The sequence below is a fragment of the Triticum aestivum genome, chromosome 7A (assembly GCF_018294505.1).
Source record: "Triticum aestivum cultivar Chinese Spring chromosome 7A, IWGSC CS RefSeq v2.1, whole genome shotgun sequence".
Lineage (NCBI taxonomy): Eukaryota > Viridiplantae > Streptophyta > Magnoliopsida > Poales > Poaceae > Triticum > Triticum aestivum.
Window position 1 is genome coordinate 444,742,860 of NC_057812.1, and position 14,772 is coordinate 444,757,631.

The following is a 14,772-nucleotide window of genomic DNA, read 5'->3' on the forward strand; positions in this document are numbered from 1 at the left end:
CATGGCAATTCTATAGAATTGACGTCATTAAGGTGTTAAGTTAGTATGCTAACACGAAGATGACGGAAATATTTGAATCTCAAAGCACAATCTGACATTATATCTAGGGATATCGACTCAAAAGAGGGCATTAATATAGCCCACGGGTATACTAAAAAAACAATAGCCGATGGGGTAGCAACATTTTTTTTCCTTCTGTTTTAGAACAAAAGGAGAACTTCCAACAACCACTTAGTGATGACGATGGTTATATGCAACTGTATATTACATCCTTGTCGAAAAAATTGATATAATTATAAAAAGTGAAATACCAGGCTTTTAGTTGGTATATAAAGGTTGACTACAAACCAAGCATGCCTTCAGCATATGTGAACCTCCAAATGAGCCAGCAGTTGCTTGCAAAGCACGGGCAAATCTCGACCATACACATCTAAAACAATTGTACACATAAAAAAAGTCACTTCTTTCTGTTGTAACATTGTCTCGCTGCATTTTTTGGTTAGACGCTTTATTTACTTAGGACTGGAGAATATATAAATTTGAACGCATGTTCTCTAAAACGTCGTTGTACATTTCTGCAACGGGTGCACTCCTTCAGGTTAACAACACACATCGCACACTATTACACCGCGATTCATCTCGCAAAAATATGTTTATGTCACATATTACATCTTTCTGCTGGTAGTAGTACGAGTATGTTTTAAGCACAAATGTATTTGCAAAAAGAAGAAATTACATCATCAGAAATGAAAACATGTGTTTCTGGATAGAGACGCACCGTAGGCCAACTAGCAACCACAAATGAATTGTGCGGGCGCACTCTTGTTTTGTGGCAACCAATTGGGAGACTTGGCGTGACAGCCAAAAAGAGAATTGCCCGCACGGGTAGGTAGGTACTTTGCCCAACCCAATGTGTTCTGTTGCGCAGGGTACATCTACCTGTTTGGTCGCCTGTTGCTGCAGCCAAGTTGCTGTTCGAGTCATCTAGGAGTATATCCTTATCCGTGTTTCCACCACACACACACACACACACACACACACACACAGAGACAAACCCTCAAAAGAGCACTGCTCACCAGACTGCTGGCAAGACCTCACTACTGATTGCCCTACATAAGCACGTGTTTAGTCAGATATCAAGCTGTTGTTAACTTGCGGCAACTTACCTAACCATGCAGTCCTGATGCTATTAGGCCTGCTGATTTGGGTGGCATTTCATCGTTTTTGTTCGTCTGATTTGGTCAGCATTTCTGTAGAATTTTGAGGAAAACCGAAAATCTCGCATTCCAAACATGCCTGCATATATTTTGTTCAGATGGAGGATGGTTGGTCACCATGCACTTCATGCCCCCATAGAGCCATCTCTGCAAATTGGAACACATGAATTTGACGCATTTTTACACGCGAAATTCATGTGCCCGGATACATCTTGAATGATATAGTATGATAGTACAATTTTGCATGTCTTCATGAGGCTGCACAGCACAAAAGAAGTGCAGAAACAGCATGAGAAGTGGGCAAAATATTTTGCATAGCCAAACACAGCAGGGATTTCACAGCCGGCTTCCGTTGACAACCATCAGATTTGAATGGCACAAGAAATGTACTTTACAGTTCTTTCAATCAAGCAATTTGCTCTTACAGGAATGCTTACAGGATTTCCAGCATATCCGGATCGCTTATATTTCCACTAGCAAAAAACAAACCTTTTGAAAACAGAAAAAGAAAAGAACAGATTAAGAACGAAGCGACTTGGCAAAGAGTATAGAGCACCAAGAACCTATACCACTAACTACAGAATCAACATGTATTAACGATTTCAGCGGAGTTATTGATTGCGAGCTATATCTAGTTTGCCCCATAGCCCCGCGGATGCGACTTTTGCCACTTCCACGCGACAGACAGGCTTTCCTTCAGATCGGTGTGTTGAGCAGTCCAGTTGAGCTCACTGTTGATCTTGGTGGGGTCACTGAATACTTCAGCATAGTCTCCTGGCCTCCTGCTGAGGTACTCAATTTTGATGTCAACCCTAGTTGCCTGCTTGCAGGCATCGACAAACTCCTTAACGGAACGGCCTGAATAGAGGAGATGGATAGGGGCATGATTTGACAGGACAACTTCAGTTAATTCTTCAAGTATGATACCATAATTGCATAACCTTTACATGGTTTTTTTTTCTAATGTAAGATCAGTAAAGAATACTCCTTTGGTTCTTCTCGACTAACTCTTTGCATGTTCTTCTATGCCAATTTTCATATATAAATGATATGCTTTGTCCTTGTGTGAGCAAAGAATTAACTGCAATTAAGTAAAATTAGAAAGAAATCTAGTATTGTCAAACCTCTTCCAGTGCCAACATTATAAATGCCAACTTTACTAGGCTCTGCCTTGTTGAGTGCTTTCACATGAGCATCTACAAGATCTGTGACATCAATGTAGTCTCGTATGCAGGTTCCATCAGCTGTAGGATAATCTATCCCTTTAACCTGCAATTGATTTGTCAAAATCCATCAGCTTCACCCCTTACTCACTGATTGCACTTAAAACACAGGTGTGCTACTTACTCTGAAGCAGAGAGCATAAGCATTATATACCATATTAATATTATAATCCAAACATGCACAACTTCATACGCGAACCTGCTTCAGTCAATATACAAGAAAAAAAATACCTTCAATCCTGAAATGACTCCTAATGCTGCATCAAAGCATGCTCCAGATATTCTTCCATGCTCTCGTAGTTCAGGCCTAGGAGCCTCACCTAATCTTCCCTCCGGGTCTGATCCAATGACATTGAAATATCTAAGACAAAAGTTTTCATGTCAGTCAAAGTCAATTCTGTGTTCATAAATTCCTAATTTGTACAAATATCCCACCTTAAAATCATGACAGCCATATCTGTTCTCTTTGAGAAATCTAGTATGATGTCCTCTGCCATTTTCTTGGCTTTTCCATAGGGGTTAATTGGCAACTGTGTAAAGATACATATAAAGCAATTAGGAAAATAATACCAAAAATATCGGATGTTCCAACAAGTTAAATAGATTTTGTTTTGCACGAATAGAGGTACATACATGAAACTAGCAATAGTGAAGTAAAGAGTAAAATATTGAGGTAGCAGCACTAAATTTTGCCTTTTCAATAATTGGAAGATGAAATACCCAGAAACATTGCCTTCATAAGGCCATCTTAAAAATAGTCGCATACACTTCTAGAAGCTATGTTAAAAATAATCGCCTGCACGTCTACAAGTCATCTTAAGAATATCTACCTGAGGTGTGGTTTCTATTATAGGCATCTTCTCTGGTTCTCCATAAGTTGCACAGGTACTAGAGTAAATAAGTGTCTTGACTCCATGAGAAGCCATAGCCTCCAAAATCAGTAAGGTGTTTGATGTAATATTGTGATAATACCTGCCAAGTAGTCGAGATTGTCAATCTATAACAGCATTATCTAGAGAACTACAAAATATTCAAGTGCATAATTGAGGGGTTGACATTACAGTGCTCCATGGACTAATTACAATGTTAGTTTTTTGGAAGGAAAGGAAATTGAGTGTCTTTTCCCCTAGAAGAATATGGTTAGGTCGTTCTACAGAAGTGTGTGTAAGGTGGGTGAGGCTTAACAGGTGAAGTGTGTCAAACTGTCAATAAGGTGATGACTTACCTAAGGGGTTCCATTGTACTCTCACCCACATAGGCAACAGCCGCAAAGTGCATCACAGCATCAAATGCATTTTCAGAAAATATCTTGTTGACCTGGAGTCCGGTTAAGTGAATAACAAGAACAATATAACTGTAAAGGACAACATGCTGCAGGTGGTGTTATAAGCATAAAATTAGGATACAGATTTTTGATCCCCAAGATCTGCATAGATGAATTGAAGTCTCCCAGGCTCCGGAAATAATTCTTGGAGAACCTTTACTGCTCCTTTATTTCCTCTAGAAAGATTGTCCTACAAGAATAAACATAACTTATCATCAAGGATGAAGATCCACCGAATGAATCACTCCTTCAGATATTCAACAATTCCACAGAAAGATAAACGGAATTACCACAATGGTAACTCGATAGTTGTCTTTTAATAGCTGTAATGAGGCATGTGAACCAATATAGCCAGCTCCTCCTGTCACTAAGACATGGGTAACCCCAGGTTCATGACGAGAAAACTGCAGCGGTACATGAACCAAAATCAGCTCTACAGTTGTGATTTAAGTGAATATAGATATAACAATACCATGATAATCATGTAATCATAACAAAGAGGACAAAATAAAGGACCTTGCATGAAGTGATGAAAAGTGTGAGCAACAGAAGTTGATACACACTTTAGTTTCCTATATCCAACACTTCGAATCAAATTGCAAAGTAAATGATTTTTGTCTGGCTCGTCTATTAATAGCTCAAAAAAATTCTTCAGCTCCAGTGATATCATACCCAAGCTTCACCGCACACATATGATGCAAATTTATATATGTACATCAAGTTAGATATGACCACACACAAAGTCAATGTAGTTTTTTAACTGCAATTAGCAAAAGCCTTTAAAATGTCATACAAAAAAATACTGCGCTATATAATTAACCTGTAGTTTCAGATATCTGATATATCTACATCTGCAAATTCACCAAATAGTTTTTCTTCAACAGGAAAAAGTCAGGGGTATTTATTGAGATGGCTTAGCTGTCATAATATACAACTACCACCTTATTGATGAAAGATCCAATTTGTTAGGATGCATTAGGCCCACAACTTACCAGACCAAGAAGTCGCAACAAACAGTCATGGAAGTTCAAGTTGGACCATGACCTAATGTAAACTACAAAGCAATGCAAAGACTATTGGCTGGAGGGATGTCACTTTCATCATCTGCTTGCTAGCACTACTAAGAGTAGCTAATATGCGCGTGGACAAAACTAGAATATTTATCATTCTTTTTATGTTTATACAAGGATGTATTCAATAACCCAAGTGATGATATGCTTTTCTGTTACGCCTACAGTTGCTTGAGACTAAAACAAACTATTCGATGAAGTGCCCAGCAAGAAAACAAAAAAGGAAGGACCTTAGAAAGGTGTAATCAATTCCTATAGGTAGATATGTGACCTTTAATTTGTGTGCTATTAAACATGAGAAAAAACTGATTCCGAAAGCAAGTTAAAAAGAATATGATTGGAGGGAAAAGGATAAGAGATACGTGGACATCTTACCACACTATTGCCACCAAAACCAGGAGATTGCTTCAGAACAAATATACAGAGTGCTACGAAGAGCAGGGCCACAACGACTTTCCCAATATTATGTGGTTTACGCCTAGCATCAAAGTACTCCATCCCTATCAACAACAAAAATATAGACCATAAGGGAAACGACCATAAATGTAATCATTACGAATTTATGCTGGTTGATTAAGCTGAAGCATACTCGTGATCAGACCAATGGAGCAACCAAGTCGATTAGAACAATGAATAAGAGAGAGATGAACCTCACAGAAAATAACTTTCTCTTTGTTAAATATATGCAGTAACCAGTAAGTATACTGTTGACTTGCTTGAAATGTGATCGCGACAAAGCGACAGCTTTCCTTAAAGGCTAAATTGGTATGGGTGCACATGTCCAGTTGACTTCAGTTCAAATACTGCATCTAATTGTTTTACTTTCACTTGCCTACCTTTCTAGCAACTTACATCTTTAATGTCTATGTAAGGAGCATTACTTCAGGCAGAAGAAACACCACTGAAAACAGTGCCAACAGAAACACTACGGGGCTGTTTGGTTGGTGCCCATGCCAGCCCTACCAAAACGAAGGCTTGCCAAAATTTTGGCGCAGGAATTTGCCGCCAGGAATTCGCCCGCTGGCTACTACAGAATCACATAGCGTCACCAAATAATTGGCAATGATCCAAAAATTTGGCCATGATCCAAATGCATGCATGCCATCCAAACAGCCCTACGACTTTCAGTGTGAAACAGCACAGCTTCACTAACAAGCATGCTAAACATCACCGTGGAAAGCTAAGCATGCACTTGTACACCAGGTGAATCCCATTGTAGGCTCTAAAAAGGACAGCTTTTTCAGGTGGAGTATTGAAAATAATAATATCACATTGTATCATGGGGCATGGATTCGAGAGACAAATTAAGCAAAAACAATGCCCACCCACTACTGGTTGGCACACATGCTGAAGGACTATTGGGGTGAAAAGCCATGGCAATGAGGTGTCTATGTATCTAAAGAAACAGTAATAGCCAAGACTGTGTACAGAGATCTACCAGCCCTAGGCTGTGTTCCCCTCCTGTTTACAGGGACCATGTAAGAATTCTACTCCTTGAGACGAACTAGCCAATGGTGGAACCTCTACTCGCCGCCGCCACTGCCGCCACCTTGATCTTTCTGCCAATGGTGGAATCCCTACAGAACCAGCACACGGCATGTGTCAGTCACAAGGACACAAAAAATCACACCCAGAGCAAGCGAATGATAAGAATCCCCATGGCCATAGGGCGGCCAATTCCAACAGGGCAAGAACAGCATTGCAATTCCAAACAAGGGTCAACAGCATTAGATAGAGCATTGGGCACCAATTGGCCAAAAAAAAAGAAACATGTCCAAAAGTCGATTCGCCGGTCTTAATCTCGAATTCAGAAAAGGACAAAGCGAAATGAAAAGCGCAAGATCTCGAGTTGAAGAGAGTGCCGCCGGGATGGAGTTTTCAGGCGTGGCAACCGCAGTAGATCCGAAGAGAGCAGCACGGAACAACGACGAGAGAAATCGAAGCGCATTTACTTCTTATTATTACCTTATCCTCCAGGAAAAAAAATCGCAAACACGAACAGTTCGAAGAGAAGCCAATGCATCAGAACCCCAGTAATCCCCAAAACGCATCGAACCCCCCCCCCCCCCCCCCCCCCCGCCTCCTCAAGCGAATCGCATCAATATCGCACTTTTGCCGCCTCAATCCGAACCAAACATCACGAATGTCCAACTACAAGAAACGCAAGCATGAGGAAACCCCCGATCCGCAAGAAAGTTCCGCGGCCGCGAAGCCAGATCAAGAAAATGCAGCTGAGGCGGCAAGAGCTCACCGTGTGCGCGCAGGGAGACAGAGGGAGTGAGGGGCAGCTCCAATCAAGCAGGGCGAGAGAGGAGAAGCCTCCGTCCGGGAGGAGAAGTAGGAGAAAACACGGGAGAGGAGGGGGGTCGTTGGGGTGGTGTTCTGGACCAAGTCCCCTCTCTCTCCTCTCCTCTGTCTGTCTGTCTAGAGAGAAGAGAAGTAGAGCTGCAAAAGTCCTTGCTTTGCTGTTGCTTCCTCTCTCCACCTCCCTCTCGCCGTTTCTTGCTTTTCTTTCTCACTCTTGGCCCAGGAGGTGACTGCACACTCTATCTCTCCACCTTAAAACCAGTACTGAATCTCAAGTTTCAGAATTTATTACTCGCATTGTTTGTTGTTGGGAATCTATCACCACCTACACTGCAAACTTTTCTTTGTGCATTTTTTTCCTTTCTTTTCCTACCTTTCTCTTGCATCTATGAGCCAGCATCAGAGTTAATATGTCAACACTCTTGTGAAGCACGTCAGCGTCAAATCGATATGATGACGAGACATTGCCTGACATGATACTTGTATAGTGTATATATCAATCTGCTGAGGATTGGTATTTATGGTTTGTTTTTTAACTCCTCCAAAAATGCAAAATACTTCCTGTGTAGCACTCCTATATTTCTTTAAGGGGGAGTAGTTTATATTATACTCCCTCTATCTCAAATATAAAACATTTCTTGTTACCATTTCAAGACTATTTGTTAGATTTATCATAATGTTTAGATCAAATTATACTATTTTAGTATATTTTTCATAAAAAATAGAGATTTATTGAAGATGACACTCCTGGTACTCGGATTCTAAATCTCCCACTACTTGAAGCAGGCAAGGTTGAGGTAGGGCATGGGAGGCTTCCTACTCCCACCGCAGCGACGAAAGGCAGATGTCGGTGAAGCTCAATTTTTGGCAACGGGCCTCGATTCCAAGCAAGTTGGGGGAAGTATGGAGGGTCTTCCAGAAATATGGCGATGGAGACGGGTTTGGTGAATATGTTACAGTGTTTTTTACCCTATATGCTTCACATTGGCGGTTATTATGGATCCAAGAGGGATATAAAGACTCTATTAGAGTTGCTCCAATGACTTTGATCCATCATTGCACCGTGTAAAATGTTGTTTTCTAGTAATACAACCTTTAAGAATTTTCTTGGAACACATAAATCAGACAAACTCATTGTTAGAATGTGATCGAGACCATAGACATCAAAACCATGCAATTTACTTGGAAATGGCATTTTTAAGATAGTGAAACATCGAGGAAATTGCTACTTAACTTGAGAAGACACGAGGGAGAAAAGATGCATGAGATAGCTCATATTTGGTTTGCCCTTTATGATCTACTATGCTTTTGCAAGTTGTTCACCATGAGTTTCAGAGCACTTTGACTTTATATGACATGAATAAAAGGCTATCCTTGCGATTTTAATGGTGTCTGGTTAGTTTCTCCCTAAATTTATTACCCCAAATAGGGACTAAAATAGAATGTCTTGGGCATACTCTCTAGTTAGGTCATTCCTTTTCTCTAGAGGATGGGGAATATTTTAACCTAGTTTTTTTTAGAATGGGGGGAGGGGTCCCCCACCTGAATTTTCAAAAAAAAACAACAGCTTTATTCATTAGAAACAACAGTTACATCATTTATAAGAAAATTACAATATTTTTCAAAGGCTCCTCAAACTGATCCCTTGTCAGGAAACCCTAATCTAGCAAGTTCTTAAGCAACCTTATTTGCTTCCCTATTACATTGTTCAAGACTAGTAAGAGAAAAAACAAATGCCATGAAATAGCAATCATCGAAAACTACCATCGTCGCTCCTGCAGATTCTCCTCTATTCTTCATTGTGTCAATGACTTTCATATTATCAGAGTTAATAACAAGACGATTGCATCCCAACTTTTGTGCAAGAGATAAATCCAACCTTAGAGCCAACGCTTCCGCTGTCAGTACATCAGCACACCAATCGGTCTTACAGTTTCGGCCAACAATGATTTTTCCTTTATCATCCCGAAGGACAACACCAATTGCGCCCCTAAGCAGATCATGATCAAAAGAAGCATCAAAGTTCGGTTTTAGAAAAACCATAGGAGGTCTGCTCCACTCCCCCCCTCTTTCCTAATTGCATTAGGTGAATGGGCATTTACATAGTTTGCCATTATAGCTCGACCCCATGGACGTCTGGTATGCATCTTGAAACTTTTCCTCACGAACTAGCTTATGTCTATCCCACCATAGATACCAAGCGGTTATAGCGATCAATTCATGTACATTCTGGAGGCCCAATATAGATAGTTGTTAGTCTGGCATAAGGAGTGAGAATTCCAGAACTACCTCTCCCATGTGATCAATAGCACAAGCTTTATTAATCACATCGTACAGCCCCAACTTATCCCAAATGGTTGGGTATTCCTCTATCACTATTCCAAGGCAAAGTGTTTTGCTAGAGTGCGAAATTTTTGAAAAAACATGTTTTCTGCAAAGAAAGTGGGAGGACAGTGCAACTCAATAAGATTGCAGAATCTTCATGATCAGGTCAAAGAAAAGCAACGCTAGAAGTGATTCTAGAATTTCCTACCATGAGTGATACGAAAGACTCTACATGAGATATAGAGACTTCAGTCGAACTTACAGCTGAACCATATTGGTTGGGAAAATTCGTGCAGACCTTCATGGCATGCAGACAAAATATTGTTGAACAAACGATTAAACTATACTTCACAGAGAAACATTGATGGGACCTCACTCTGGAAATTGGCTATATGTCAAAATAATCTGAGATAGTATCCATACACATAATTGAAGTTTAGAACTTGATGAACCCTTTGAGACTTAGAGTCTAGAAAATAGTAATGGATCTATAAACTCACAGAGATAGAAATGTTTAATAATGCTTGAATTGTTACAAATAGTTTATGATAAGATCAAGGAGTTGACTATGACGAGATTGTATCATCATAGCTATACTTAAAGTCAGTGCAGGTTAAACTAGCAATTACTAAATATTTCAATTATGATATATACTATATGGATGTCAAAATGATTCCCATGAGATGGAAATAGAACCAAGGTTGTATGTTTGATACGATCCAAGGTAATTTTGTCGATTGATACATCCATTTTGCATCATGCTTTTATTTTGATATTTATTGCATTATTGACTGTTATTTACAATATGGTACTATACTTATGCCTTTTCTCTCTTATTTTACAAGGTTTATATAAAAGGGGAGAATGCCGGCAGCTGGAATTCTGGACCGGAAAGGAGAAAATCTGAGATGGCTATTCTGCACAACTCCAAATGTCCTGCAACTTACAGAGAATTATTTTGGAATATATATAATATTGGGTGAAGAAACTACAGAATGGGACCCACCAGGTGGCCACAAGCATGGGGGGCGCGCCCTACCCCCTAGGGCTTGTGGGGCCCCTAGGCATCGTTTGGTGCCCATCTTCTGCTATATGAAGCGTTTTGACCTAGAAAAAAATCATAAGGAAGCTTTCGGGACGAAGCGTCGCCATCTCGGCGCAGAACCTGGGCAGAAGCAATCTAGGGCTCCGACGGAGCTATTCTGTCGGGGAAACTTCCCTCCAGGAGGGGGAAATCGAAGCCATCATCTTCACCGACGATCCTCTCATCGAGGGAGGGTCAATCTTCATCAACATCTTCATCAGCACCATCTCCTCTCAAACCCCAGTTCATCTCTTGTGTTCAATCTTTGTCCCAAAACCTCAAATTGGTACCTGTGGGTTGCTAGTAGTGTTGATCACTCCTTGTAGTTGATGCTAGTTGGTTTATTTGGTGGAAGATCATATGTTTAGATCCTTAATGATATTTATTACCCCTCTGATCTTGAACATGAATATGCTTTGTGAGTAGTTATGTTTGTTCCTGAGGAGATGGGAGAAGTCTTGTTATAAGTAATCATATGAATTTGGTATTCGTTCGATATTTTGATGAGATGCATGTTGTTTTTCCTCTAGTGGTGTTATGTGAACGTCGACTACATGACACTTCACCATGATTTGGGCCTAGGGGAAGGCATTGGGAAGTAATAAGTAGATGATGGGTTGGTAGAGTGATAGAAGCTTAAACCCTATTTTATGTGTTGCTTCTTAAGGGGCTGATTTGGATCCACATGTTTCATGCTATGGTTAGATTTATCTTAATTCTTCTTTCATAGTTGCGAATGCTGGCAAGAGGGGTTAATCATAAGTGGGAGGCTTGTCCAAGTAAGGGCAGCACCCAAGCACCGGTCCACCCACAGATCAAATTATCAAAGTAACAAATGCGAATCATATGAGCATGATGAAAACTAACTTAATAAGTATTCCCATGTGTCTAGGGGAGCGCTTTGCTTTATATAAGAGTTTGTCAAGGCTTATCCTTTGCTATAAAAAGGATTGGGCCATCTTGTTGCACCTTTGTTACACATGTTACTTATTACCTGTTATGAATTATTTTATCACCAAACTATCTGTTACCGATAATTTCAGTGCGTGCAGAAAATACCTTGCTGAAAACCGCTTGTCATTTCCTTCTGCTCCTCGTTGGGTTCGACACTCTTACTTATCGAAAGGACTACGATTGATCCCCTATAGTTGTGGGTCATCAAGACTCTTTTCTGGCACTATTTCCGGGGAGTGAAGCGCCTTTGGTGAGTGGAATTTTGTAAGGAAAAAATTATATTACGTGCTGAAATTTACCGTCGCTTGTCACTATAGAAAATCATCCGTTGAGGGGTTTGTTCGGGGTATTTTCACATCGACCGGAAGAGCAAGAAGTTGCTCCTCAACCTACTGCACCTACTAAAAATGTTTATTATGAAATTCCTTCGGGTATGATAGACAAACTGCTAGCTAACCCTTATGTAGGAGATGTAACACTACATCCTGATATGCATCTAATCTATGAGGATGAAGTTTGTGGATTATTTAAGCTTGCGGGTTTACCCGGAGATGAGGTCAAGAAGAAGGTCTTCCCTTTATCTTTGAAGGGAATGGCGTTGACATGGTATAGGCTATGTGATGATATTGGATCTTGGAATTACAACCGATTGAAATTGGAATTTCATCAGAAGTTTTACCCTATGCATCCGGTTCATCGTGATTGGAATTATATTTTTTGGCCTCGTGAAGGAGAAAGTATCGCTCAAGCTTGGGGGAGGCTTAAGTCAATGTTTTGTTCATGCCCCAATCATGAGCTCTCAAGAGAAATTATTATTCAAAATTTGTATGCTCGGCCTTCTCGTAATGATCCATCCACGCTCGATACTTCTTGTACTGGTTCTTTTATGAAGAATACTATTGAATTAAAATGGGATCTTTTGGAAAGAATTAAATGCAACTCTGAAGATTGGGAGCTTGACAAAGGTAAGGAGTCAGGTATAAACCTTGAGTTTGATTGTGTTAAATCTTTTAGGATATCGATGCTTTTTGTGAATTTAGCACTAAATATGGACTTGACTCTGAGATAGTAGCTTCTTTTTGTGAATTATTTGCTACTCATGTTGATCTCCCTAAGGAGAAGTGGTTTAAATATCATCCTCCCATTGAAGTAAAAGTAGTAGAACCTATTAAAGCCGAAGAAGAAACCATTATTTATAATGATAATCCTGCTGTTCCTACTGCTTATGTTGAGAAACCACCTTTTCCTGTTAGAGTAAAGGAACATGCTAAAGCTTCAGTTGTGGTTCATAAGAGTTATACTAGAACACCTACACCCCTGAAAAAATTTAAAGTAGAACCTAATGTTGCTATGTTTAAAGATATCTTGGTTGATAATATTGATGGGCATGTTATTTATTTCTATGCTGAAGCTACTAGAATTGCTAAACCCGATGAAAAACAAAAACATAGACCTGTTGTCGGCATGCATGTTGCCTCTGTTAAAATAGGAGATCGCTATTATCATGGCTTATGTGATTTGGGTGCTAGTGTGAGTGCTATCCTGTTTACTTTATATCAACAAATTATGAATGATATTGCACCTGCTGAAATATAAGATATCGATGTTACTATTAATCTTGCGAATAGAGATACTATGACACCACTTGGGATTGTTAGAGATGTTGAAGTCTTGTGTGGGAAAGTAAAATACCCTACTGATTTTCTAGTTCTTGGTTCCCCACAAGATGATTTTTGTCCCATTATATCTGGTAGACCTTTCTTGAATACGGTGAATGCTAAGATCGATTGCACTAAAGAAATGGTCAGTGTTAATTTTGGTGATGTGTCTCATGAGTTAAATTTCTCCAAATTTCATAGATAACCTCGTGATAAAGAATTGCCTAGTAAAGATGAAATTATTGGTCTTGCTTCTATTGTCGTGCCTCCTACTGATCCTTTAGAACAATATTTGCTATACCATGAAAATGATATGTTTATGAATGAAAGAAATGAAATAGATGAAATATTCTTTAAGCAAATGCTTGTCTTGAAACATAATTTGCCTGTTGAGACTCTTGGAGATCCTATACCACCCAAGAGTGATCCTGTGTTTGATCTTAAACAATTGCCTGATACTCTGAAATATGCTTATCTTGATGAAAAGAAGATATATCCTGTTATTATTAGTGCTAACCTTTCAAAGCATGAAGAAAAGAGGTTATTGGAAACTCTAAGGAAGCACCATGTCGCTATTGGATATATTCTTGATGATATTAAGGGCATTAGTCCCACTCTATGTCAGCATAAAATTAATATGGAGCCTGATGCTAAACTAGTTGTTGATCACCAACGACGGTTAAAACCTAAGATGAAAGAAGTGGCAAGAAATGAAATATTAAAGCTTCTGGAAGCAGGTACAATTTATCCTATTACTGATAGTAGATGGGTAAGTCCTGTTCATTGTGTCCCTAAGAAGGGAGGTATTACTGTTGTGCCTCATGATAAGAATGAATGGATTCCACAAAGAACTGTCATAGGTCATAGAATGGTAATTGATTTTAGAAAATTAAACAAAGCTACTAGGAAAGATCATTATACTCTACCTTTTATTGATCAAATGCTAGAAAGACTATCAAAACATACACACCATTGCTCTCTAGATGGATATTCTAGTTTTTCTCAAATACATGTGTCACAAGAGGATCAAGAAAAAACTACTTTTACATACCCTTTTGGTACCTTTGCTTATAGACGTATGCCTTTTGGTTTATGCAAGGCACCTGCTACCTTTCAAAGATGTATGACTGCTATATTCTCTAATTTTTGTGAAAAGATTGTTGAGGTTTTCATGGATGATATTTTTGTTTACGGAACTTCTTTTGATGATTGCTTAAACAACCTCGATCGAGTTTTGCAAAGATGTGAATAAACTAATCTTCTCTTGAATTGGGAGAAATGCCACTTTATGGTTAACGAAGGTATTGTCTTGGGGCATAAAAATCTCCGAAAGAGGTATTGAAGTTGATAAAGCTAAAATTTATGCAATTGAAAAAATGTTGTGTCCTAAAGATATCAAAGGTATAAGAAGCTTCCTTGGTCATGCTGGTTTCTATAGGAGATTTATTAAAGACTTCTCTAAAATTTCTAGGCCTCTCACTAATCTTTTTGCAAAAAGACGTTCCATTTGTTTTTATGATGATTGTTTAGAAGTCTTTGAAATACTTAAGAAAGCCTTAGTTTCTGCACCTATTGTTCAACCACCTGATTGGAACCTACCCTTTGAAATT

General features: G+C 39.3%; 1 protein-coding gene across 2 annotated transcripts; it reads right to left on the reverse strand.

The window, feature by feature from the left end:
• Positions 1-1,551: 1,551 nt before the first annotated feature.
• Positions 1,552-7,375, reverse strand: LOC123147466 (probable UDP-arabinose 4-epimerase 3). Of its 2 annotated transcripts, XM_044566717.1 has the most exons (11): positions 7,086-7,375; positions 6,273-6,411; positions 5,210-5,334; positions 4,055-4,168; positions 3,847-3,954; positions 3,666-3,757; positions 3,271-3,412; positions 2,876-2,970; positions 2,672-2,801; positions 2,342-2,486; positions 1,552-2,075 (listed from the first exon to the last, which is right to left on the reverse strand). In XM_044566717.1, the coding sequence occupies exons 2-11, from the start codon at positions 6,310-6,312 to the stop codon at positions 1,849-1,851; spliced, it is 1,218 nt and encodes a 405-aa protein (XP_044422652.1). In that variant the 5' UTR covers positions 6,313-6,411; positions 7,086-7,375; the 3' UTR covers positions 1,552-1,848. The 2 variants fall into 2 exon arrangements, with proteins under 2 accessions (XP_044422652.1, XP_044422653.1); XM_044566718.1 differs by lacking the exon at positions 6,273-6,411 and having other exon boundaries at positions 7,086-7,342.
• Positions 7,376-14,772: the final 7,397 nt, after the last annotated feature.